Source organism: Sceloporus occidentalis, unplaced genomic scaffold (assembly GCF_023333645.1).
Source record: "Sceloporus occidentalis isolate IW3139 unplaced genomic scaffold, rSceOcc1.0.p SCAF_6, whole genome shotgun sequence".
Lineage (NCBI taxonomy): Eukaryota > Metazoa > Chordata > Lepidosauria > Squamata > Phrynosomatidae > Sceloporus > Sceloporus occidentalis.
Genome location: NW_028316986.1, coordinates 85,935,918 through 85,963,297, shown reverse-complemented (window position 1 = coordinate 85,963,297; position 27,380 = coordinate 85,935,918). Strand labels below are relative to the sequence as shown.

At 39.0% G+C, this 27,380-nt stretch overlaps 1 protein-coding gene across 4 annotated transcripts in view; it reads left to right on the top strand.

The window, feature by feature from the left end:
* The window catches only part of AIG1 (androgen induced 1), a 130,300-nt gene that overhangs the window by 42,126 nt on the left and 60,794 nt on the right, over window positions 1–27,380 (top strand). For all 4 annotated transcript variants that reach the window (XM_089530261.1, XM_089530260.1, XM_089530263.1 and 1 more), the window contains exons 2-3: window positions 7,357–7,512; window positions 17,603–17,704. In XM_089530261.1, coding sequence (XP_089386387.1) covers window positions 7,357–7,512; window positions 17,603–17,704 — 258 coding nt within the window. The remainder of the gene's footprint in view (window positions 1–7,356; window positions 7,513–17,602; window positions 17,705–27,380) is intronic.

Genomic DNA, 27,380 nt, shown 5'->3' with positions numbered 1-27,380 from the left:
CCCAGACAAGCTTGTCATTTTAATCATATGGTAAGCAGTGTGGTATAGTGGTTTTAACACTGGGCTATGGATTTGGAGACAAGCATGAATGCTGGCTCAGCCATAGAAATCCAGTTGGTGACCTTAGGCAAGTCACAGTCTGAGCCTCAGAGGATGGTAATGGCAAACCCTGGCAGGTTACAGACTGCCATAAGGGATGTCCTTAGGACGTCCCATTTTGAAAAAGGGGCGTCTCTTCCAGACGCCCCTTACCCTGTTACGGACAGAGTCCGTAACAAATGGCGGTGGCCGTTTCACACGCCGTGAGTGTGCGCTTTGGCACATGCGGCGTCTCTTCCGGGTTGCTGGAAGGAGCGCAATTTTCGCGCTCCTTTGCAGTACGGAGGAGTTGCACGGTTTGGCTGCTGCGACTCCTCTGCGCTGCAACCGGCAGTGGCCCAAGACCGCCCCTTTTGGGCAGTCTGTAACGGGCCCCTGTCTGATGAAACTTGCTGAGAAAACTCTGTGACCCTTAGGGTCATCTTAAGTCAGAAATGACTTGTAGGCACACAAGACATGTACAGAATGGCCCCTTCCATTTGGGAACTGGCTGTACGTATTGAATTTGGCTGGTGCAAATGAGAAAGAATTTAGATTCAGTTATATCTTGAAGAATTTACCAAAAGATGCAAGTGTCTTTATGTTCAAGATAGAAGAACCTGACATTTAAAATACATCAGAAGAGAAAGTGAAACTGCCACATTTCTCTGTGCAAGCACAAGAAATATGCCCACTCAGTAACTGGTTTGGTCCTAACAATTTATTGTAAATCATAACTCTGGTAACCAAAGAGACAATTAGACAGACTAAACTTTCAGTTGATAAATGTTACCAATCACATTTTCTCCTTTGGTGTTATGTATGTTCATCTCACTAAATCATGCCATGGAGTGAGAAATGAATACAAGAGGGGCATACAGGTGACAAGGAAGGTCATAAGAGATCATCATAGGTAATAAATCAAGTTCTGGTTGCTGCAAAGCAAAAAATAAAACCAGACTTGTGGCTCTGGTGAACTTAACAAGGTGAAGGTTATGTGACCTGGAAAATTTTCAAGGCATTTCTTTTACATGGAGAAAGATCTAAATGCCTTTGCTATCATTGCCAGCTGCTGCCTGTTTTAGTGAGTAATGTATCTTTCAAGTGGAGCAGCTTTTCTGGGTAATCTTGTCATCTGCAGTGCCTGAAGATCTGAATCAGATAGCTGCGTATCGTCATAGTTGTTAGTTATAAACACATGCCCATATTCATTAATTAAAAGTCTAGAATTTGGCTTTAGCTTTTAGGAATTAGCCACAAAATGTTTTTTTTTTCTAAAAAAAAGATACACCCAAAACTGTTTTACACCAAATAATAATTGTAAGCCCCTCTGATAGCCATTAGGACTGAAGGGCAGGGTATAAATACCATAAATAAATAAATAATCTTGTATAAATTTCAACACCTACCCCAAAGTGCATGCAGCTAGGGGGGAGGTTGGTGTTGTTTTTTTCTGTCGACCACTATGAGACTATGACAAACATGACAAAAGGCAGTGACTCAGAGGAGTAGCCCATGCTTTGCATGCATGTATATGTTGCCAAGACGTGTCTCCAGCATCTTCAGTTAAAGTGTGAAATAGGAGCCCTGGTGGCGCAGTGGTTAAATGCCTGTACTGCAGCCACTCACAAACCATAAGGTTGTGAGTCCAATACCAGAGAAAGGGCTCAAGCTTGACTCAGGCTTGCACCCTTCTGAGGTCGCTAAAATGAATACCTAGATTGTTGGGGGCAATTAGCTTACAATTTGTAAACCGTTTAGGGAGTGCTTAAGTGCACTGATAAGCGGTATAGAAATGTACTTGCTAAATAGCTAGGCTGGTGAAAACATGCTTGAGACCTGGAGATGTGCTGACAGTGAGCTTGTACTGACTGATAGACATCTGATTGATTGATTGATTGATTGATTGTACTCATATCATTCTTTAATTGTGGGTAAAATCAGAAATAAATGGAATAAATCATTGCTTAGCTTGCTGAGCAATGCTGTGATGCCCTGTTGCAGGTTCATATTGGTTCGTATCTTGCAGCTTCATATTGCTCAGAAGTGTTACTAAGGCTTGGACTACTGTCTTGTGAAAACTGGAATTTCCTAAGCTTCATAGATAATAAATAAAGTTAGCTAATGATCATATGCATTCAGTGTAGGATTTTGGAAGGTACTGTATTTTAATTTTAATGATTTTCTCTTGCTCCTAAGAAATATTTCTAGCCAGTTGGCTCCTTTTAAAAAAAAAGTCATGTATTATGCAGTTTGCTTTATCATTTCTTAGTCTCAGCCCAGTTGTGCTTACCTCCACCCATAGTCAAAACATACTGATAACTTTGTCTCCAATGGGAATTTGTCAGACTAGTTGCTAACAGTGATAATAAGTGCATTACACATCTGTCAAGTACTGCTACGGTGGCTTAGTTGAAATGTAACAGGAAGCCAAAGAAACACACAGGCAAAAAGCACCAGCTTTCATCTGATCCGAAGGCAGGGCATACAGATGACCCCTGGATTGGGCCAAAACTGCACCCGGGCCACTGGCAAAAGTACAACAGAAGTGCTCCTTACCAGCGACTATTGTGGTGGCTGGCCTCAGGACCACGGCGGCCAGAATGGGGAGTGACCAGGGCTGGAGTGGCAAGAGGCCGCTCCAAGCTGCCAGTGTGCTTGACTTCATAGTAATGTGAATAAAAGTTTGTACTGATGGTAAGCCTGACTCTGTGCCCTCTCCTCTCATCTTGTTTTGAATGTAAAGATATTGAAAGCTTTTACTTTTAATTTAACTAGTTCCTTGTGATATCTGCATTTAGAGAACTGGTGTATTACAGAAAAAAGAAAATAAGACAGTATCAAACTATGATTTCAAATCCTAACTTATTCCACTAATCACAGTTTAAATAAGCCACAGTTCCCTTTTGTTAATTAAGATTTTATTGAAATTAAACCACACATATCAAGAAATGAACAAAAAAAGAAACATTACATAAATAAACAATACAAAACACTACGTCATCCATACCATAACACAACAATCCAAATATTTAAACTACACATTCCTAAACCACAGTTCCAGGTATCAAGAGGAACTACTATGATTAGTACTGAAACCAAAAGCTTCTGATGTTCTTTTACATACAAAAGAGGAGGATGCAGTGGAGACTGGGGGTTGAGCAAGCTGATTCACATGGTGAGGAGAGACGCTATACTGCTGAACTTGTCCAATATCTATTTGATACCTTTAAAACAATTGCAAATGTAAATGATTTTCTCCCCAGCACTCCACAATATAATAACTTGCCTTAGCATTGCTTCACTGCAAACATTCACCACTGCCAGATAATATAGCAGAATTATCTACATACCACAACAGGGATGTGAACTGTTAAGAACTACAGAACAGTATTATGGGGCACAACGGTTATTCTGGATGAAAACTATTTCTTTTCTACCTCAGAACCTGGTACATCAGTGAAAACCTATAAGCCTGAGAGATATTGTTTTAATTTACATTATTTTCCATTATTTTGAAAAAGGCACAACAAGTAAAACGGCAGCTTGCCATTGTATCCAAACCACTGTATGCCCCATCTTAGCTACATGAAGCACTGACTCACTGCATGGCCTGAAAATGGCTGGGAAATGGATGGAGATTTGCAGTTTTAACAACATTTTAATAAAAAGTCATGTTTCAGTGACATGTGTTTGGTAAAAATTCCCCCAAACTGGCCCATCAGGTGTTTGGCTAAGACATTGGTCTCACTGTTCAAGTTCTACAAGCATCCATCCATTTTGCTGCATGCCTTTAAAAACTTAAGTACAGTGGACCCTTGTTATATGCTGGGGTTTCGTTCCAAGATCCCCTCATGTTTAACAAAATCTGTGTATGCTCAAGTCCCATTAAATATAATCACATAGCAAAATGGTGCCCCTTATAAAAAATGGAAAATCAAGGTTTGATATTTGAAATTTATACTTTTTTGGAACATTTTCAAACTGTGGATGCTTGAATCCATGTATAAAAGATCCATGTATAAGAAGGGCCGACTGTAGTTAAGTAGCCATAGTGTTCAGCTTAACTAAATTGTGTCTTAGGTGTCTGATACCATTACTGTTCCCTCCCCTTTGTGACCTTGTCATTTCAGAACAGCTGATGGAGGCAGGCTAAGTTTATGATTGATTAGGAAATGCACAATGTATATTCCCTTAGAGAGTGGGTGTGTGATTTTTTTGAGATTATATTACTTAGGATAGATCTTCTTTTCTTATGGCCTGATAAAAGCCTCAGTACAAAAATAAAACCCAATTAGGTCATATTTCAAAATGTTGCCAATGCAGCATTGTCCCCCAGTGTACATTTTAGAGTGTTTTGTCCAATTTAACATTAGGCAGGATGTCATAGAACTTTCCACATCTGCGTTTGGAGATTGTTCAATGCTGTCATAGATTTTAGTTAAAGAATATTTCCTGGAAATTACCCAAATTTTCTTATTCCAAAATTCATAAGGTTGTTCCTAGGGTTCCTTCTTCTGATACATGTTTTTGTTTTAAACTACCTCGCTTGTTGGGTTTTGTGCATTTTAAATTACATGTCCCACTGAGTGTGCAAAGGAGTGACATTGCCATGCATTTATGACTGCATCACCATTCATTTTGTATGTGAAGGGATCCTGTAGCACCTTTGAGACTTACTGAGCAAAAGAACTTGCAGCATAAGCTTTTGTTGATTTTATCTACTTCCTCTGATGCATGGGCTTTTTATGGGGGGCTTAAACATGCAAGTATGGACAATATAGACATCTTTAAGCTAACTGAATAATCTTTTGTCCCTTACATTTCCATATCATCGTAGCCAGTTTATTCACCATTGTAGCAATTCTTCCTTGACTTTCTTCAGTAATTATTCCAAAGCTTCGCTTTTCTCTGCTAGTAGTATAGTGTCATTTCTTAAACTGTTGATATTCTTTCCTCCAGTTCTCAAGCCTCCTTCCTCCACGTCTAATCCTGCTTTACATTTGATATGTTTAGAATACAAGTTCAAGAGATGGGGGGTGGGGGGTATAAAATGCAGCCTTGCTAAGCCCTCTTGCTAATTGGAAACCATTCCATTTCTCCGTAATTCATCCTGTTTGTAGCCTCTTGTCCTGAGTTCATCAGGACAATCAAATCTTGTGGTACACCCGTTTCTTTAACAGCGATTCATAGTTTTTCATGATTTATACCAGTAATTCCCAAACTTTGGTCCTTCAGGTGACTATCATTTTGCTTGCATGGACAATTAATGTAATGACTCTGCAGTTCTTGCAATCTCTGTTGTCCCTTTTCTTGGGGACTGAGAGGTATATTGAGAATTTCCATTCTGTGGACCATTATGTTGTTTCCCACATTTGTTGACATATTTTAGTTAGAACTAGAGCATTTTTTTCTCTGTAGCTTGAAGCAGCTATATTGGTATGCCATCTGTTCTGGTGGTTGATTTTTCCCAAGTGTTCTGAGTACAGGTTCCACTTTGCTCTCTAAAATGGTAGGTTCATGTTCAAATGGTTATTCCTTGAATTAAGCTGTCATCCTTTAATCTCATTTATTTAGTTCTTTAGTTTATTGTTTCCATTGTCTTTTTATTTTTACATGGTTCCCTGTTGGTTATATAGCATTCCCATTCACTGGTGTAAATTTTCCTTGATTTTTTGGATCTTGTGAAAGAAGTCTCTTATTCTTTGGTTTTTGTTTTGTTCTTCTATTTCTATGTATTGATTATTATAGTACTGTAGTTCTCTTTGTTTCTGAGCACTTGTCACTGAACAATTGCATTTAGGGTTCTAACACTATTTCTCTCACCTTTGAGTTTTGCGTCTCATCTGTCCTTAATTGCTTGAAGAGTTTCATCTGTCATCCGTTGTGGCTTTTCTTTCTTTTTGGCTGCATTCCTTCCTGACTTCAGTGCAAAGTTCTTCTGCCTCTCAATCAATTAAGTTTAATGGTACAATTCTTCTTTTTTATATTATTTTTAAATTCTCTGGGGATTTTCTTCAGGTTGTATTTTGGCACAATGGCTGGTTTATTGTTATTCTAATTTTTGTTATTAGTAGTTCATGGTCTGTGCTAGAATCTGTTCCTAGTCATGTTTTTGCAAAGAAAATGGAGCTTTTCCATCTTATGCTTCCCATTATGTAATCTATTTGATTTCTGTATTGACCATCAGGTGATGTCCATATTTATACAGTTGCCTTTTTGGTTGCTGGAAGAATATGTTTGCAGTGAAAAAACTGTTGGCTTCACAAATTTCAGTCAGTTACTCTCCTGCTTCAGTCTGATCGTAGGCCAAATTTTCCTGCAATCTTTCATTCTGCTCTGTTTCCCACTTTTGCATTCCAATCACCTATTATTAACAAGAAGTCTTTTTTCAGTGTGTTATCAATTTCCTCCTGGACTTTCAATGTCTTCTACTTCTGCTTCTATAGTTGAAACATAAACTTGGATTATTATTATATTGATGGACTTTCTTTGAAATCTTATTGATATTATTCAGTCAACTTTTGCATTATATCCTTTCACTGCTTTTGCAGATTGCAGTCTCCCCTCACTATTAATGCCACCCCATTTCTTCTTAGGTTTTCATTTCCTGAGTAAAAACACTGTTCAGTTATCTGACTGAAAATGTTCCATTCCTTTCCACTTTAGCTCCCTCGCTCCAGGTATACAATGTTTATACATTACAATTCTTGTTTTACAATGTCTAGCTTCTCCTGATTCATGCTTCTCAACATTCCATATTCCTTTAATGTGGTTTAAGCAGCTTCAGATTTTCCTTTTACTTCTGAGTATATGAATAGCTAAACATTCTTTCAGTTTGAGTCCAGTTGCCCATGTTCAGCCATACATCCATTGAAACCTGTTGCAAAACTTTCTGTGCATTACAGGCAGATGAATGGTGGAATGGGCAGGGAGGGGAAGAAATACCACCAACAGTTATTCTACACCTTTTGGGGAAAGGGTTGGGATTTATCATCGCCTGATGTGGCCCAAACATTTCTCTCTATCAGCAAAGGGGCTTTTCCTATCCCATTATAATTCCCTCAGTCCGCCTTCAACAGGAATTAGGGTTGTTCTGAAAATGTGTAATGTAAAAGCAACTGAATCTGGCTAGTTTTTGTAGAGATGGTGCAAACTGGCATAATTTGTGACCCTCTGTTATTTAAATCCACAGTCTTTGGAGCCATTGTACAGCTTGTGGGATTTGTGGTGCATGCCATGGCCTTCAAGATATTTATATTTAACTTTTTAACACAGGTTATTCAAGCAGTCTTTTTTGGGATCTGTGTGCTGACTGACCTTTCCAGCCTTCTGACGAAAGGAAATGACAGCCAAGAACAAGAAAGACAGCTAAGAAAACTCATTTCCCTCCGTGACTGGATGATGGCTGTCTTAGCTTTCCCAATTGGAGTTGTGAGTATCGTGTGAAGTAATTAATTTCCTTCCACTTTGGTGCATATAACTCTTGTATTGTTTTTCATCTACAGGAAAAAGTTTGTCTTGGACTTGGCAAAATGGGCTCTGTGATTATATAAAAGAAAAAAAACATCTTAACTATGTATTTCTTTACTTTCACACAACTTGTATATTCTGGAACAGTATATCATTTACTTATTACATTTATAAATTGTTTATATTTATAATGTATTGTAATTACATTTTTATTAGCTACAGCACTTGAGCACTGAATATGTGTTCATGACTGTTTGGACAATGGAAAATGGGACAGCAGTTGCCAGTCTAAATATATACTATAATTCCTTTTTCTATGTTGTTTATGTTCCATTAAATGTGCCCCAGAGAGCACTTAGGACAGCAATCACCATAACATAAAAACAATCTAAAACAATTAAATCAACATAAGATGACATTAAAATCAATTTAAGTGCACATATTTGTCACAGAAATCTAAGTAAAACAATTTAAAAATCTGCCATACTGTCAAATTATCACTTTAAGTGTCATTCCCAAAAGACCAGTAACTGTTCAGTCCGGAACACTGTCCTGTCAAATTAACTCAATGTGTGGAGGCTTCCTGTGGGAGAAGCCGCTCCATAAAGTTACCTGGGTTAAGGTCATTTGCAACTTGGAAGACTAACACAAACATTTTGAATTGTGCTCAGGACTGAATTAGGAAACAGTGTAGTTTGTTCAAGACAGGTGTTAATATGTTTCTGTCAGCTCACTCCTGCCCACAGGTGGATTGCTTTACTTATAGCACTTAGAAGTTTCAAGCAGAAATTGAAGTTTCTGAGCAGTTTCTCCAAGTACCCCATGTAATATGTAGAGCATCTTACAGTTGCACAACTATAAAGATTACCAAAACATGTTTCATGGAGTGAGTACCCATCTTCCAAGATCAAATGTCAGGATTAGAGAATACCTTTATTAGAACACTAATTTATCTTTAAAAAGGTGAGCTAGGAGTTCTCTAGAATGTTTCATCAGGCTGGGCATTGTACAACTTGAGATGGCAAGAGAAACACAAGATATTTTTACAGATAAGTCCTAGCTAGTTATAGTTTAACGTCTTAGGATAGAGGCTGCAGGCTTGAAGAATCAGCTTGAGATGTGGTGGCACCAGGTTTCATCTAGATAGGGAATTGCCTTTCTCCAGCTCTATAAGTAAAAAGAGAGAAGTTCTGGGTCCAGTGGTGTCACAAGGTTTGATGTCACCCAGTATAGAAATTCATTGTGTCACCATCACAGACCTTCTCTTGTACCAAACCATACAGAATCCTTAGTAATGTTTTTGTACTTATGTTAGTGGTAAATCATAATTCTTGTATATCACTGAATGTAATGGCAATAGGAGTGACATAAACAACTAGCAAAATTAATGTTACACCTTTGAATTACAATAGCATACACACAACCTAAATGTATTTTGCCTTTACATAAATTTACATTAGCTCTCTAATAAAGTTACATCGCCTATTGGTGGACTTTGGATTTGTGCTGTTCTCACAGAACAGTGCAAGAAACCTTTGTGGGAGGGGGAAGATCGTCCAGTATTGATAGTAAGCCTGACTCATAACTCACACAAACACAGTATGCAAAGGAATCTGGTATGATTATAAACTTTTAATACACAAATAGAATTTTGCAAAGCGAAATAATAGTCTAATAACCGCAATAATACGTACAGTCTTAGCATTGCTCTCTTTCTCACACACAAGCCACACTCTGAGACAAGACTCCTACTTCCCTTGCAGGTTCCATCACATTCTTTGCCAGGTCAGCTTGGCCTGTTCTTGGATAGTAAACAAGCTGTAAAGGAAAACTGAGTGTGTGATTTTGTATATGTGGTGTGTATGTGCACGCAAATCAAGATTGTCCTCTTCCAAAGTAAACACTCCAGGAGCCTTTTCAAACTATAGAACTGTAGCACTGTTGATCCTACTTTAACTGTTATAGCCTATATCATCCTAAGGAATCCTGGGAATTGTAGTTTTGAGAAGTAATAGAGGAATGTTCTGGCTAAGAATTCTAAACTGTTATTATTTGCCATTCAAGTTGCCATTGACCTATGAATGATAGACCTTTAAGAGTCCTCAGCTGTCCTGCTCTGGTCTTGCAAATTCAGGACAACCGTGGTTTCCTTGACTAAGTCTATCCACCTGTAATACAGTCTTCCCGTTTTCCTACTGAATTCTACTTTCCCAAGCATTATAATCTTTTTCAATGAGTCATATCATCTCATGATATGTCCAAAGTATGACAGCCTCAGTTGAATCATCTTGGTTTCTAGAGTGTTCAGGCTTAAATTGCTCTTGAACCCATTTATTTTCATTAGCTCTCTAATAAAGTTACATTGCCTATTGCAACAGTGGGGTAGATTGCCTCAGAGGGTGTTGGGTTCTCCATCTTTAAAGGTTTTTAAACAGAGATTGAATGGGCATCTTTCGGGAGTGCTTGAGGGCCAAAATAGATGGCCCTGAAGGGGTGGCTTGAAGCCAGATTGGGGCTGCGGCAACCACACACTGCAGCCCCAATCTACCTTTTTGCTGGCTGAAAAAGGAACGGCAAAGAGCTGTTCCTTTTTGTGCCAGCAAAAAGGTGGCTTTTCCCATCCTGCACGGCCCATGGGTGGCTTTAAGCCACTCTGGTAGTGTGTAGCATGTAAATCTGGGTAGATGTGGGGCTATATGCCCATCAGCCAAGGTGTTCAGAGGTTTTTTTAAGGGTCCTTGGGTTGAAACACTAAAGGAAACAGATAGATCAGGAATGTGTCTGGCTTCAGCTGGCAGGGGAATCATGCCATGGCTTTCGTGTGTGTGCTGTCCCAGTTCTGTCCGTCCGTCCAGGTTCCTTCCATTTGTACTGGTAGAGAATTATAAAATAAATAAAACTTTTATTTATATCCTACCTCTTTGTCCATAACAATCGACAATACAGAAGTGGTTTATCAGCCAAGAGATGGATCTCATATTAATGGATCCATGCCAAGTCAACCTTTTCAGCTGCAATCAATAAAGTTGTGCCCAGTTTTAATTTCAGTCTGGAAGCATCTGGGTGTTTATTGGACTACATAGTCCTAATTCATTTCTGAGAGCTGCAGTCTCTGCATAACTTTTCTTAGCATTTTCATGAATGTTAAAAAAGTGCAGTGGGATGGGAGAGTGGCTGAATCTTGTAGCATCTCATAAGACAATTTGCCACATGACAAAGGAACAGAATGGACTTCATTTGAGTAGCCTTCTACTTGGCATTGGAGTTTGTGGTCAGCCCTTAAGCATTTGTTTATGTTAAAACATTTTTAAAAGGATATTCGGAATTCATGGAAGTATGAATATCATGCCTGTTTCTTTCAGCAAAAGAGGAAAGCAGGTAGCACCAAAGGACAGGGAAATGAGAAAAAAGCTAACCAGAACTAGAAATAAAAGACTATGAATATATGAGTGAGAAAGATTATCTAGTTTCATCAAGATAAACCAAGGATCGTAGCAGTATACCAATCCATATTAAACTTGTAAAAAAATTATTAATCTCTCAGGTTGTGGAGAGATTGTTTTCCAGCAGTTTATCTACATACAAAGTAAACAATACCCTTAATTTTCTCTTAGTCTAAACACTGCCCTCCCTGTAGAAATGTGTGTTACTGTTTTCATTTGCATCCGTCTGAGTGCTCACAGTGCCTTTTCCAGGGGGACAGTTCTGTTGCGTACAACAGGCACAAGCGGGAATCCCAAAATAGAAAAATAAGCAGATGTGAATAAAGTGTTTATCAAGATTCTGATTAAAACTGAAGTGGGAAAGCATAGAAAGATTCCAGTTGCTGTCAACATCTAAATTAATGTGACTGATGTGTTTGTATGTTTCTAATATTTTATTTAGGGAAAATACCCTAAACATTAATATCAGTAATTTTAGTTCTGAGAATTATTCTCAGAAAGCAAAGTCACAATTGTGTTGTGACATCAATTTATGATATTTTTTAACTCATAGAATAATGTACAAATGAGAAAAATAATACATTAAATCAGAGCAACACATGCAACAGTGGCTTACCATAGAAATGCAAAACAAAGTATTAGCCTCAATGTGCAAACTTCCAATAAGAAAACACACATGGAACCTTTAAAAAAATTAGCAGGGATTTTTTTTAAGCAACCCCTTTTTTAAAAAATGGATAAACTTATTTTCTACCTAGCAAGGCTCCTGAAACAGTATAAAAATCATAATATAAAAATAAAATAGAAATAAAACATTAAAATATAGACTAAAACAAACTTAAAAGCAAAAGTCTTAACAAATATTATAGCTCTGACTGTGTCAGAAAAGGTCTGTAAGGATGAAGCCAGCCTTGGGAAGCAGTTCCATAATCAACTATTATGCTACAGAAGAATTTATGTGTACCTGTTAACTTAGCATTTCAAAGTGGTGGAACGTGCAACAAGTCTCTGTTGGATCTCTTAAATTACAAGCAGGTATATATAGGAAGAGATAGCCTTGGAGATACTCAGGACCCTATCCATTTTAGGGCTCTGTCAGTAACAAATAGCACTTCCATCTAAGTTTGTGAAAAAAACTGGAAAAAATCCATACACACAGTATACAGTCTCTAAAACACATGCCAGACCACAGCTTTCCCATACCAGTTTGCAGTAGCTGTAGATTCTGGGCATTTTTCAAGGACAGCCCCATATAAAACATGCTGCAGTTTTATATGTCTGAGTATACATACTCAGACAGTAAATAGAGATAAATGAAGAGAATGTGAGCAGTGTTATTTGAGATATTCTTACCCCATTGGTTTTTGAAGTGATCTTTATTCTAATGCCTTTCATCATTCTCACACACAACTCTCCTCTTTGGTAGTTTTGGAGAAGTCTTTTTAATCATGCCATTACCCTGACTCATTTGATCAGTTTTACGGAGACTTCAACTGACGTCATCCACCAATTGTTACTCTTCCCTTCTTTTCCATCTCTATTTTCTGGCTTTTTCTTTTTTCTTTTTGTACCACAGAAAATTCATGATTAAGAAAAAGATTACAATGTACTGTGCATTCTAATTCCTGACATCCAATAAATACCCTTTTTATTTAGAGCATGGTGTTTCTGGTTTTTGTACTCACTGTGTGGCCAGGTACCCACGTATGGTTTAGTCTGGAGTAGCTATCAAGGTCCCTTTATTCTGGAATTAATTTACTAGCAGTTGAATTTTTACTTCCCCCCCCTCTCAAAAAAATTGATGATGATGATGATGATGATGATGATGATGATGATATGACTAGGGAATCACAGGCATTTAACTCAGCCCCAAACCTGAAGAAGGACAAGGGGTCCAAAGTAGAAGAAGATTCACTTCCAGACCCCATGGAATGGGGTTGTGGGCTTCCCTTGCATGTAATCTTTGTCCGTTTTTTCTACTGATGTTATCCATCTTAATGAAGAAAGGTTCACTGTACAACAAGGGAGATGAAAAAAATGTTTTTCTTCAATAGCAAAAGGAGCAAATGTGCCAGCTACATGACTACTTACTGCTCTGGGGAATTCAGTTATAGCAGCCCTGTGATGCAAGTAAAAAAGATAATTAATTTAAAAATATTTCCAGTTGCTATGATTTGAATGAAAGAATATGTATGCTTGCTTGAAAGCCTTGTGTATGCTTGCTTGAAAGCTTTACACTGCAATCATGTATGTGTAGTGAGAAGTACCAGTAAGTACCACTGAGTTCAATGGGACTTGCTCCCACTTAACTATATTAAGTGGACTCCTCAGTGTAAAATTGAAGCAGAGAAACACAAAATAGAGTAGCTTTTTCATTGGGTTGTTCATTTTTTTAGGAGGTTACTTGTTCCTCTTGTTTCCTGATTTAAAATTCTTAAGTGAGATGACAGCTTGTCATGTTGGTTTCCAAGGCTTTAAAGCAGAACAGGGAAATGGAAGGAGTTATTCACCATGGAAGAAAAACATTGCTTTGTGGGTATTATTCATAGTGTTCCCTAGGCTGCTATGAAATTTAGCTGGATGTTGCTGACTAGTTGGTTCTGTCTGTACACATATTTTTCAAGGCGCCTTTAGAAATTAGGTGACTATATGTAGTTTGTGAGTTGGTATGTGACAAGGCAGGCCATGACTGTATATCAAGGTCTACTTTTTTAGTTCTTTCTGATTACTACAACACCGCATACCCACAGGAGGTGCAGAATTTCATATTTTAATTTTGCATGACTTTGCTGTTATGCCACAACCTCATGCATTATGCAAATTCACAAGACTCATTTACATGCATTTTAATGAGTAGTTGGGAGTGATTAAGTAAGCCTTTGTCTAAGGAAAAAGAAATTTCCCTGTATCACTCCTTTCTTACTACTTCTTGTAGATAAACACTTTAAAATTAGTCTGCGTCCCTGATAAAAAGGGACATATAATATTGTTTCCCGTACTTATTTCTAACAAGAGTAAGTTCTCATAAGGCAGCTTACAACAAATGTTAAAAACAAAACTGTTTATGAAACAGATACTCAAAACTCAAATTAGACAAAATTTTAGATATGGCAAGACCAGTAATAAAAATCAGTGAAAAGCTTAGTAAAGTAAAGCCATAATTAGGGATTGCATAAAGGCTGCAAGAAAGGGAGCCAAGCCTAGCTCATAAATCCCAGCGTCTCTGTTTCACAACTTTTTCAGGAATCTACAATTGCCTGAGAATGTTCTCACTCCACTTTGGGTTCTAGTGTCTACATCTGTTGGGGGATGCCATTGGGTTTTTAGAAGAACATGGTATATTAGCATGTACCTTCTTTTCTGTTGTATGTCTGGTTTCCCCTGTCTCCCTCTTTTTTAAATTTTTATGCTGACACACATCCTATAAAATTTGAAATGGTAGAATCCAATCAGATTTCAGTGAAATAAGAAAAGTTAGACCCAAATGAGCACTCATCTGAAATCATTTGCATTATGCATTTGTTTTAAAAGTAAGTGATTTTTTTACAGCTACAAAAATAATGCCTGCATTTTCTGGAGTGAAAATTACCTAAAATTAGAATTATTTTCTCGTGCATGATTTTTGTACCCTAGGCTTACCTGTAATTTAGGCTTTTGTTAAGCAGTTCTTGCCACCTGGAGTACCAGATGGTTGCAGCCAATTTTGCTGAACTACTTCCATCCATTGGCTGACTTTGGTTTGGGAGACAGATGGAACTTCCTCTCTTTTTTTTGCTTCTTCACTTTTACCTCACTGGCAAAGTCTGTAACTTTTCTTTGCTTCACAAGATACTTCATGTGCTTGCCAGCTCTATTGGATTTTTTTTCCTGGTATACTTCACTTTAACTAAATACGATCCATGGCAATCAAGCCTGCTTTTTGAAATACAACACTGGAAATTACTTTCCTAATGCATAGACCAGTTACATTTAACAAGTTCAGCTTGACCTCTTGCTGTACATATTGCCATTTTTTTAAAAAAAAGGGTGTGTGTGGACTTTTATGAGTTTTTTGTTCAGATTTTTTCAGTTGGATATCACCATTAAAGGGGGGGATAGGATGAGGATGTCCTGCCAATGTCAATACTGGCACAAGAAAGAGAGAGTCAGATCTTGCAGAGTATTTTATATTTACAGTATCTTCTGTCTGGTCAATCCAGGTGTTTTTTTTTATGGCACTAATCTAAAGTTAAACTAATTTTAACAAATGGACAAATATATTGGAAACCAGAGCACTATAGACTGAATATGCTTTGAGAAAACAGTTTACTGATTATCCAAATGAGGGAAGAAACATAACATTGCCTCTGACTTTTCTTAGGAAAGAAAATGAGCTGAGAAATCTCTTTTTCTTCTTCTATCAATTGAGTGTCCATTATAATTCATATTTACAACACTTCAAAATTATTTTTGTCCAAATTGACTCTGGAATCCTGTGTTAATTCCATAGGAACACTGACAGGTGTCTTACAGTCTTTTGGTATATCTAGCGATTTGTTGCCTAGTAGATCTGGTTAGTACTTGGATGGGAAACCACCAATGAATACCAGGTGCTATAGACTAGACCAACGGTTCCCAAACTTTTTGACTTGTGGAACCCTTTTTAGAATAAATTTTTATGATGGAGCCCCTAAGAGGCCGATCCTATGTCATACAAGTTAATGGTGTTTAGGTATAGTGTTCCGGGGGAGGGTTAGGGTTAGGGAGAAGTGCATGCAAAGCCCTAAGGCCTTCTTGGAGCACAGATTGGGAAGGAACTGGCCAAACCAACTCTGAGTATTCCTTGCTTAATGAAATCCTATGAAAGTCTTAGGGTTGCCATAAATCAGTAGGTGACTTGAAGACTTATACACATCCACACATCATAGGTCTGTCTCTCTAGGGACTTGGGGGGCTAATGGCCCAGATGGCCCAGAAAAGCCAGCTTCCAGGCAGCTTGGAGGCATGGCAATTTCATGCCCCACACTGCCCAGAAACTGCCCATCTGTTCAGATGGGGGTGGCTTCAAGTTGCTCCAGATGTGCCTAAGGCCGCCCTTTACCGGCCCAAATAGGAATGGATGTTGGGGCAGATTGGGGCTGCGACATGTGGTTGCTGTAGCACCGCAGCAAGTGGCTCCAGGGTGGCCCCAGTCCACGCTTTTGGGGTGGCCCATTTCGCCCCCTAGACAGGATCTTTCCCATCATTTTCTGCCTGCTCCTTTTGTAAAGAATGCCAAGGATTGAGCCTGGGCCTTTCTGCATGCAAGTCATGTGTGCCTGTTTAGTCAACTGTAGCTCATCCCTCATAGGGAGCATAAAACTCAGTGGGATTTGCGCTTAGGATCTGCTGCATAGGGTGCTGTAAAATTTTCACTTTATAAACTTTTAAAAACATCCAATAAGGCATTTGTGGCTTAACTTTTAACTTACGGTATTTAGCATAGTAGAAATGATGACAATTACTTGTAAGCATTGGTGAGCTTCAGGGTTCCCTGGAGATCCCCTACTCTTGTTGATATAGCTGAATCTCTCCTTCCCTGCTGCTAGCCAAGTCAGTTCTCTTGTTATTATGTTACAGATTCAGATTACCAATGTTCTTCTAAGGTCACTCTTTTCCAGGAAAATCAGCTGGCAAACACTTGACTTTAGCACAATGGAACATATTCCCATTGACTTCCTTGATAACAATTTCTGCTGTGTGTGCATGTGTTGTTCTCTGCAGAGTTAAGATCGGTGCAATGATTAGCTCTTTTTATTTGAAACAGACTCCTTTGCAATGTGGTTAATTTCACCTTTCATATTTTGGGCATACAAGACAGCTTCACTATTATAAAACTATTAATAAGCTACTTGCACTGATAAAATATTTTGAGCAATTTTAACTAGACAGAAAGTTCAGGATAATACAGTATCCACAGGGTTTAACCAGACTGGAAACTGTAGCTCCAAGTGAGTACAGTACTTTGCTTTGTCAAGGCCTGAAGTTTAACAAGCCTTTCGTTGATTCCTCTTGGCCACTCCCTTCACCAGAGAGTAGATATTATTAAAGGAATAGGCTTTTGAATCAAAGACTCTATCTCTATGAGAACTCACACTAGGCAGACTGTATTTGCTTACTGGTTCAAGGGATCATAGAGTTCTTGGAGGAAGTTATGCTAGGTCAACTAGACTTAGGAGTTACCAGTATTGGTTAGGTGTTGGGCACTGGGATCACAAATTCTTGGAATCTCTATTCTCTGGTGTCTGATCTACTAGCACCTCAGACTATATATCCAAGCCATGACAGAAATGTATATTGAACAACATATTTAATAGGCTAGAAGTAGATATTTCTTCACCTATCATCATTTCACTGAGTAAGATGTGTGTGACAAAATCTATTCCACACACCACTGTGTAGAGAACAGACAAGAGAATGTATTTCTGGGGACAGACAATTGGTCATCCCAGATCTAACTGTTCATTGTAAAGCATGATTTGAAAACAAAACTCTTTTAGTACAACAGCACTTATCAAAATGTCTCTCTTAACATACTAACTTCCTATAAACAAAAATATTTTCTTTTTGTCTCTCTCTCCTCACTCCAGTTTGTTGTTACAATGTTTTGGAGCCTCTATATCTATGACAGAGAACTAGTTTATCCCAAGCTCCTTGATAATTTTATACCACCTTGGCTGAATCATGGAATGGTAAGTAGAATAATGAAAAAAAACTTTCCTTGCTTTTAGGTGTCACTGTTTATCAGTCTGCTTCATTGTCTAAACTAGACTACTGTATATACTCATGTATAAGTCGAGCTCATGTATAAGTCGAGGGCAGTTTTTGGATCTAAAATCATGGATTTTGATATGACCCATGGATAAGTTGAGGGGCAAACACTGGAGGATGTTACAAAAGATCTAAAGGAGGGGGGAAAACGAAGCACCACTTCCCTCCCTATATCTCACTCTCTGGACCTCTCCCAAGCATCAGTCTCAGCATGGAAAAGGGGAACAAACCTCAGCGTGCGCATGCGCGCGCACACACTCTTCCCCTTACGAGAAGCATCTCCAAGGCTCATGGCTTGCGAAAAGGAGGATAGACCCCACTGTCTCTCTGCTTGTCACCCCCAGGACTCCAAGGTTCATGGCTTGCAGAAATAATGGAGGACAAAGCATTCTCTCTCTCTTCCTTTCACCCCCCAAGACGCCCTAGGCCCATAGCTTGCAGAAATGGAGGACAAAGCATTCTCTCTCTCTGCCTTTCTCCCCCCAAGACTCCTCAGGCCCATAGCTTGCAGAAATGGAGGACAAAGCATTCTCTCTCTCTGCCTTTCACCCCCCAAGACCCCCCAGGCCCATAGCTTGCAGAAATGGAGGACAAAGCATTCTCTCTCTCTGCCTTTCACCCCCAGGACTTCCAGGCAAAACGGGGTACAAGCCTGGGCATACTTTCTGTATGTTCCTTTCCTCAGCAAGTCAGCAGCAGCTTGTTAGGTCTGGCTGCGCCGCGGGAAGGCAGAGAGGGAAACACACACACACACACACACACAGAAGAGGAGGAGAGGAGGAAATGAGAGCCGGCACCAGGGCTTCAAACAGGGAGCCGTTACAAGGCTACAGAAGAAGGTGGGCACTTCTTCTTTCACAAAATTTTTTAGCATTAACTCATTGACCCTTCTATAAGTATACCCAGGATTTTGGAGTTCATTTTGGGGAATAAATTTTTCGACTTATAGTCGAGTATATACAGTAGTTTTCAAACCTGAAGCCAGGAGAGATGCACCTCCCTTCCCAGTAGCCCCACCTAACATTTCAGGGATTCTGGGAGTTGCAGTCCAGCAACATATGGAAACCCAAGCTTCTTCCACCTTCCATTAACTTGTGCTGCCTTTACTGTTTGTGTACACATGGACTCAACTATTAAACATCTGTTGACCCTGAAAAACCCAATCAAACATATATACATTGTTATTTTTATGATCCTCCCAGCTTCATGGTCATTTGCAGTTCATCAGTGATTCATCATCACTTCTTCAATTACAAATCAAAAACAGAGGAATATTTTGTGTAGTGATAGTGTTAGAGAATGAAATAGCTACAAGGGACTGGTTGAGTTTACCCATTTGGCTTATTGAATATATGCCCTTTTAAAATATGTGAATTTTTTGGTTGATTTAAAACAAATGTAGATTAGGAGAACTATCTTGGCTGAGCCCCAAGAAGCTTTCCAGCTTACGTACTGGTCCAAAACAATTTACTTGGAAGTCATGCCAGCTGATTTCATCACAATCTGCTTCCAAGTATGCAGCCATACTACCCAGGCCTATTTCCACCTGAGGCCATTGGAGGAAAATAGCCTAACAAAAAATTCTGTGGAGCTTCATCATGTTTACTTCTGAAAGCCAAAGAAACCATTTGGAGAGACTGCTAACCCCATTACCCTCTAAGTAATAAAGGTTGCAGGTGGAAGGAAGGAATGGCAAAGGTCACTACCCTGTTTACTCCACCATTAGATGATTTCTTCCAGTTGCAAATCAGAACCCAAACAAATAATTTTGAATAAATGGAGTCATGAGAAAATGTGATCATAATTAGAGCTCTTGATTCTGTGAATTATCTTCACTGTTCAGTGACATGGAAATATCTGTTGCTCTTCTTGATTGCTCTAAAACATGCTGAAATGCTTTTCTGATTCTACAGAGCAGAGATCTCAAGCAGGGCCAATAACAGAAAAGAGCTGGGATAAATTATGCTACTGATAGAAGTAAATAACAGGCTTAAACACTCGAATATACAATCCCTAACAACCTGATGCTTCCTTATTGTACAAGCCAAGGGATTAGGGTTCCTCTGGGAAGATCCTCTTGATAGCCCCAGTTAGCCTGGAACGATGGTCTGCAAATAGATATGTTTCCTCTCACTTGCTTGAGTATCTATGTAAAATGAGAGTTGAGGAGCAGGGGACACTTGTTCAGGGCAAAGGATAACCACCCTCTGCTTCAGATGTGTAAGAGCCATTGAAGAAGGAAGAAACAGTCTGCAGTTGAATGTGCTTCTTTGGGTATTTGTTTATGTCAACACAAGAAGAGAAGAGGCAATTTGGTATAACAGTTTATAGAGGTCACATTGTTCCACCATCTTTTTATGGCTTCCTCTTTCCTCCATGCTAGATGAAAGTGTTTTATTGCATAACATCAGTGTCAGGCAGCAGAGGCAGCAGTAGTAGTATTTGCCAAAGAAATTAGACTTTCTTTTTGTGTCAGATTAAAGACATTGTCATATCTGGAAATGCAGGTCACAAAAAATAGAGGTGGAAATGACACATGTGCAAGAAGTTGGAAGGATGAACCTATACTGGATCAGAGAAGAAAGTGAAGTAATTCTGTAGAGCAACCATTCTCACCATGGTGCCCTCCAGTTGGGACTTGTAGTCAAATACACCTGGAGGGTGCCATATTGGACTAGGCCATCTTACACTAAACCATGCAGTGTTAGAGTGATTTCCCTATTATAATTAGCCTCTTATCCTAAGATAAGAGGATTAAGAAATGCCATTGCTTTTATGGGCAAACCAGGTCTTACCATGTGGGCCAATATAATGCACATACCTGTGCAACCAGACATATTACAGCGCGCCCTTGGCTTATGCAGGGGATCCATTCCAGACCCCCCATGTAAGCCAAATTCCGCGCATGCTCAAGCCCCATTGGAATGAATGGGGCGCGTGCATGCGGTGATGCGCCACTCGCCACGGGTACACACCCCATTCATTCCAATGGGACATGCCGCTCCTTGCTCCCTGTGCGCTCCCATGCAGCTTCCCATGTATGGTTAAAGCCGTGTATGACGCGGGCACTGTACAATAATGTGATTTTCATATACAAAAAACTTGTATTACTTGCTTGTTTCACATACTAAGCATCACAGAATTTGAAATAATTATATTATAGTTCATTTTACAGCCATGCAATATTAATGATTTTTCTTATTGCAGTTGTCAAGAATACATGAGTTGGCATTAGGTTCAGAAAAAGCAAAATAAAATAAAATAAATGGAAACATGGACTGCTTTTGTAGAACTGGAAACTTGATAATTATAGGAAAGATGTGCCAGGTTGTTATAACATGATACTTTATTTGTATTTTATATGATTGTTCCCTTTATGTCTTTTCTGCTTCTAAAATATAAAGTAGCACAGTAACCTGGAAAGATTCTAAAGTCTTTGGTTGGAATTAAAACAAATATGAAAACAGGCACATAATTGGACATGCAGTTATGCTTGGTAAAAAAGGGTGCAAACATTGTTTTGGCTTTAAGATTAAGATAATAGAGAATGTGATGCAATCAACTTACATGTGCATTTAACAACTTTCCCAGTGTTATTCTTAATTGCTTTCAAGTTTTGAATATCTAATAATTCAAACCAAAATTTAAAGAAAGTACCAAAGCTCCAATATACTTTCATTGAAAAATGGTTTCGACTAAAATGAAGATAGCAGCACCAAAATTCTTACTGATTTTTCGGTAGAGTGAAGCAATAGTTCTTCATTCTATTTATTTTAGGTGTTTTATTTAAAAGATGCCTATTGACAATCTGGCAGCACTGTAATGAGGAAATGGGAATCCGATAATTTGATATTCAGCAGTGTGCATTTCCCATGGATATAAGAAAGTACTAAGCTGACAGTTATGTGGTGCACTCACTGAATCCTGCTTAATAGGCTAAAACCTGTGTATTTAAAATTCACAAATATAGTAAATATGACTTAATCAAACCACATTTTTAGCTTTTCATGGCATCTTATTTATTTAACACGTTCCTATAGTAACTGAATTTCACCAATTTTAGAATATTGGGGGTGGTATTTTTGTGAGTATCTTTTTTCTTCACAACTCGATTATCTACTTGGTTTAACCTTGGCAGGCTGTATTTTCTTCAGTTGAAGGCATATGAAAAATACTAGTGTCCAGCAATTACCTCCACCCCACCCTGTCCCACTGAAACTTTTCTGTTCTTAACAGAGTAAAATTATTTCACAGAAGCACAGTATTATCATGCATTTGTTTCATGGTGGTAAATTCAGCAATTTCCCCTTCTAACTTTTGTCACATTCTTCCTGTATCTAGAAAGAAAAATCTGCAAGAACGTTGTATTCAAATAACAAAAACATTTAAGGCAGTCCAAATGCTACAGTGCTGATCTAAATTCTCAGTGACCAAAAGAAACAAAAAGCAGGAGTAGCCATCTTGACCATAAAACAGGATTGAAGGTAGATGTTGTAGTGATACTTTTCTTAACTCTGTCAGGAGCCACAACATTCATCATGCTAATTTTCAAATCCCACTGGCATCTTAGTCACACAGAAATAGTAAAGTAATAAGGCAGTAAAAAGAAAATTAATAAATAAGAAGGAAAATATTATTGTTTTTCTTTTAGTGGTTTTGCTCCTACTTACTGAATGGCCATAACAGGTGCAGCCTGACTTTTGTATCTGCATGGACTCACCTTTTAAAATGTTGAGTCAAGTATTCAGTAAAATATTCAGTCAAGACACCATCACTTTTCTTCTCCTGCATGCCTATTTTTACCCTCTGTCTGACAAAGCCAGCGAACCTTTTTAAGCTAGTGTGTTGAGTTTTGTGCATTCTGGTGAGTCATTAGGTTATTAAATGGTATCACTATAATGACTATTTAGGACTTTGGAGTTTGAATAACCATTATCTTTCTGCAGAGGTCCAGAAAATGAAATTATGGTCCCCAGCTCATGCCTTCTGGCTAACTGAGAAGTTCCATGTATACTCATCCCTTCATATTTATGGCTTTGATATTTGCTGCTTTGATTATTCACGGATTTGAGTAATATGTTCTCTCTAGGAATATCTAGGTCCTCCAGTGCAACTCTATGGCCAACTTTAACTAAAAGTCACACTGAAAGACGTAGAGATTCCTAGAGAAAATACTCTACTAGGCATTTGTATATCCTTCAGCACAGTTCTATGGTCTGTGTCTGTTGGTTGTTGACCACAGAGTTGCACTGGAAAACCTAGAGATCCCTAGAGAGGTATCCTCTCAAGCTAAAACATGGTGTTTGTGTTATTTGCGGTTTTTCCATATTCACGGGGGGTCTTGTGTCCTTAACCCTAGCAAATATGAAGGGATAAGCATATTGTGTAAGCCACCACTTGACAGATTGTTGCCTGTTCACACTCAGCTGCTGTATGTGTGACTAGGGCAAAGATGTAAAGAGTGCATATGAGTTACACAACATTGCGGATGCTTAAGGCTTTTAATAAACTGCTTTCAGCCTCCCTTGTCTCTTCTCCCTTTAAAGCATGCTCTTCACTGAGTATGAACTTGGCTCCTCCTTCTTTCTTGAATCTGCTTTGTTCTGAACAGAGGTCTACAGTCAGTAGTGCTGGGAGCACATGTTAGTTTTGTTGGCAGTTGGAGAGGTATGGGAAGTCATTTTCATGATATGAGAGGGTCACTATCTCGGCAATTAAAAGCACCTGTCCCAGGTGGTGCTTGCAGAAAGAATGTCACAATGGAAAACCATACGAGCTATTGACAGGACAGTGAATATTCAGAAGCAAAAACTCAAAATTCTTCTAGGACGTAAGAAGTACAAAGATAAGTTGATCTACCTAAGTGATGCACATTGACCAGCTGTTGTTCTGCTTCAACCCAGTAGGGGCAAGAATTCATGCTGCTTAAATAAAGGTGATAAAGAGCCTGAACAGACAGACAGCTTCAGTTGGCTTCCAGCCTACTTTAGGGCGTGGTGTTTACACATGCCACACTCTCAAGCCAGACAGAAGCTCGAGCAGCGATTACATGCCGGCTGGCTTCTCTTCTGCTTGGGAGCATAGCGCTTAAATGCCACTTTCCCCACAGCTGCCTTTTGTGGAGGAAAAGCCGGATCTTTGGGGAAAGGGGCGCCTCTTTTTTTTTTTTCCTTATCTGCTCCTTTTTGGGGGGGGGAATCTGGCTGGACTGGGGCTGGGCATCTGTTTGCCTTGGCCCTGATCCAGCCTAAAAGAGGCGGCTCTAAGCCACCCCTTTTGGGTTGTCTGTATCCCCCCCCCCAAAGAGGCCAATATCTGGATTCATCAATGTTTTCGATGGCTTCCTGTGACTCAAACTTGCTAGTGGGCTCTTTTATGTTATCTCTGTATGTTTTTGCTTTTCTTGTCTTGGAAAGGTGTCAGTTTCAAAAACAATCTCTTTCAGAGCTGCTGCAAGTCAGCTTTGTGTTAAATCACTTGAAGGAATACCTGTAAAGAACCTCTTCTGTTGCTTGATTCTGTATATGAATCTCTGGATCTCCGTGAGCCTTGATTCTCTGCAGGCTTATGATAAAGATGGGAACATGAAAGATAAAATGGGCCAGTCTGTTGTTCTAACTTACGTAAAAGGAAGATGTGATATGCCTGAAATGTGCCATAATTGTCCCCATGCTTAGAGAGAAACAGAAACAATACTATCTAGAGTGAACTATATCTAACTAATTTCTTCAGTGAAATGTTTTTCTGGTCTTAAGACTCTGGTTAACCATAGCAACAAAAGATTCCATCCCTTTATATTTTTTCAGTGAATTAGTCCAGTGAACTAGACAGGGCTGGGCCTCCTTTTGGATGGTTCACAGTGTTTCGATGCCAATGCTTTTTAATAAAGATTTGAGACACGGCATTGTACACATATCTATTTTTCATGTGAAACTAATAACTAAGAAGGGATGTTAGGTCTTCCTTTGCCATGCACAGGCAAATCTCAATTGCATCATTACCCATTCTGCCCATAGGAAGTGATTTCATTTATTCATTAGGATCCTGGCAATTTCATGCCCTCTTGAATATCTGTGTAGATTTGCTATACATCCAAAGCTGCTCAGTTTTACCCAAAAACATTTTTTGTGGCTTCTGACTATTAAGAAGTATTTATGGGAGAGATGAAAAATATATCTTTAATACATTTGAGGGGGAGAAACAGAATGTAGGAATTTCCATTTCAGTAATTTTGTATTTCATGCCGGGTAAAGGGGGGGAAAAGGGGGTGATTTTTAAATTATTATATTATAGTGTTTCAAAAGTACTATTGGAAAAATAGTAATCAGGTAAGAGAATATGTTTCACAAAAGAGTGGAAGACACAATCAGGAGTAACAAAGCCACATCTTTATGGGCTGAAAGGTCTTCTTTGTGATCCCTGTTTTTCACAAATCTGGCTTCTGTGGCTCTGCAGGACTTCATTTGGAAAGTTTTAGAGCTGAAGGGTTTCAAAGTAAAGCCAGTTGTATAGTACCAGAAGTGTATATGGCTAGGGTGTGACTTCTTCTGTCCTTGGGTTTGTCTACATGGTTTACCCCAAATTCTCCCCCGGGCTCATTGCATCCTGTTTACATGATGCAGGGCCAAACCCTCAAATCGGGTCCATACTGTCTTCACAATGACTGCACCCGATTTGGGGATTTCTCTCCCCACCCCGTATTTAAATAGCTCACCTTTCTCTGTGGGTTTTGGCTCTCTTCACAGCAATGCCAATAGCTTCCTTTTCACTAATGGTCCTTGATGCTGTGGGGCATCAATAGCCTGGCTGAGGTCTTCGTTTTGACCTTAGCAGCAGCACTGGGTAATGAGCAGAGCCATATAGGAAGGCAGCCACCTGTCTTTCACCCCACACCAAAAGAGAGCAGGAAAGAGGTAAATTCAGGGGGAGCTCAGGGCCAGTATAATCCAGGGGCATCCCGGAATATTGTGGCATGTGTATACCCACCATCATCATTTTCTTTTTAACCACACAGTGGACACATAGTTCAGGAGCATTAACTTTGTCTCTTCAGTTTTCCGAGGAGATTGACATGTTCTTCTCTCTTTGTTTTATTTTCCCTTGATGACTTTCCATGACTGTACCTTAATCAGTCATAACCTCACTGGAATATTATTTATTCCCATAACTCATCCTCGTTTGGGGGCAGAACTGAAATGTGAAAATAATGAGCTCTACATCTTCCAGAAATATCTAGGACACATCTGCTGACCAATTATTGATGGAACATTACTGATTCGCATCTCCAAGACACAGTGGTAGACCAAATGGGGGCACAAGATAAGGAGATACAATGATGACTCCTTATTCCTCCCTCCGTCATTGAGGCACCAGAAAAAATAAAAAAGGATGGGCTGAGAGGAACACAAATTGAGCAGCAGACACTCCAACCTGTACCATTTGAAGCTGATTATCCTCTCCTTCCTTCTTCCATCTCTCCCCCCCCTTAAATTTCCTTGAGTAAGGCAGCAGATGTAGGAGATGGATGTAGCTGCAGATATCTTTTGAAAATGAAACTGTTCCCACTCACAAATATCCCTGCTGGTCTATTTAGTGACAAAACCTCAATGAGGAGAAGCCTGGACTAACAAAGTCTTTACAGTTCAGGACGCATTCTGTGCAAAATGTGCATTTTATGCAGAAAACAGGAATATTATTTTCTGTGTTGAAAATGCTACTTTGTATTTAAAAAAAGAGAAAGTTTTGTGCAGAATAAGTTCCCAAGGATTTTCCTTCTTATAAATATTATTTTATGTGCAGAAAATACTGTTTCATGTGGGGAAAAATGTTTCCTGCACAAAAATGCCATGTGCAGATTTTGTACCAAATAAGTACAGAACTGCACATTGTCTTCAGAAATTGCAGAAAGTGCAGTTTTTAAAGGCAGTCTTGTATGGGAAGAAAATTGCTAAAATTACCTATTGCTTCCTTTGATAATGAAATTAGCAAAGAATTCCATCCCTGGTAGCTATTAAACCTATTTTTCAAGTAGATGGACATCCATCTAATTAAGAGACATTCACTCTGGGTTCTACCAATGGGTAGGTCAAAGTTTATAGGCATATCTAAAGGATATCTTTCGGTTCTAGCCACAAGTTGTAAAGCTATATTCAGTGTTATTTATTATAACATGATGATACACCGAATGCATTCCTAAGAATAACTATTCTGGCCACAACGACACATGCCTTAATTATATTTCATTTAGACTACTGTAATAAACTCTCCCTGGAGCTTCCTTTAAAGAATATTGAGAAACTTTATCTGTTTCAGAAGCTTTAGCCAGATTGCTAACTAGGGCTGGTTATTCCACTGGCTACCTGTTTGTTTTCAGGCACAATCCAGAAATCTGGTTATGATCTATAAAGCTGTGTATTGGCCAGGGTGTCTGAATGACCTTATCTTTCCCTATCAGCCATAGTGAGCCCCGAAACAGATGGGCTAAATAAAGTGGTTTCCAACTACTTTGGGGCATGGCGTTTAGATGATGCACACCCCAGAGATGGCTGGAAACTGCGCCAAGGCAGCAAGAGCTAGTCCAAAAAGGAGTGGTTTAAA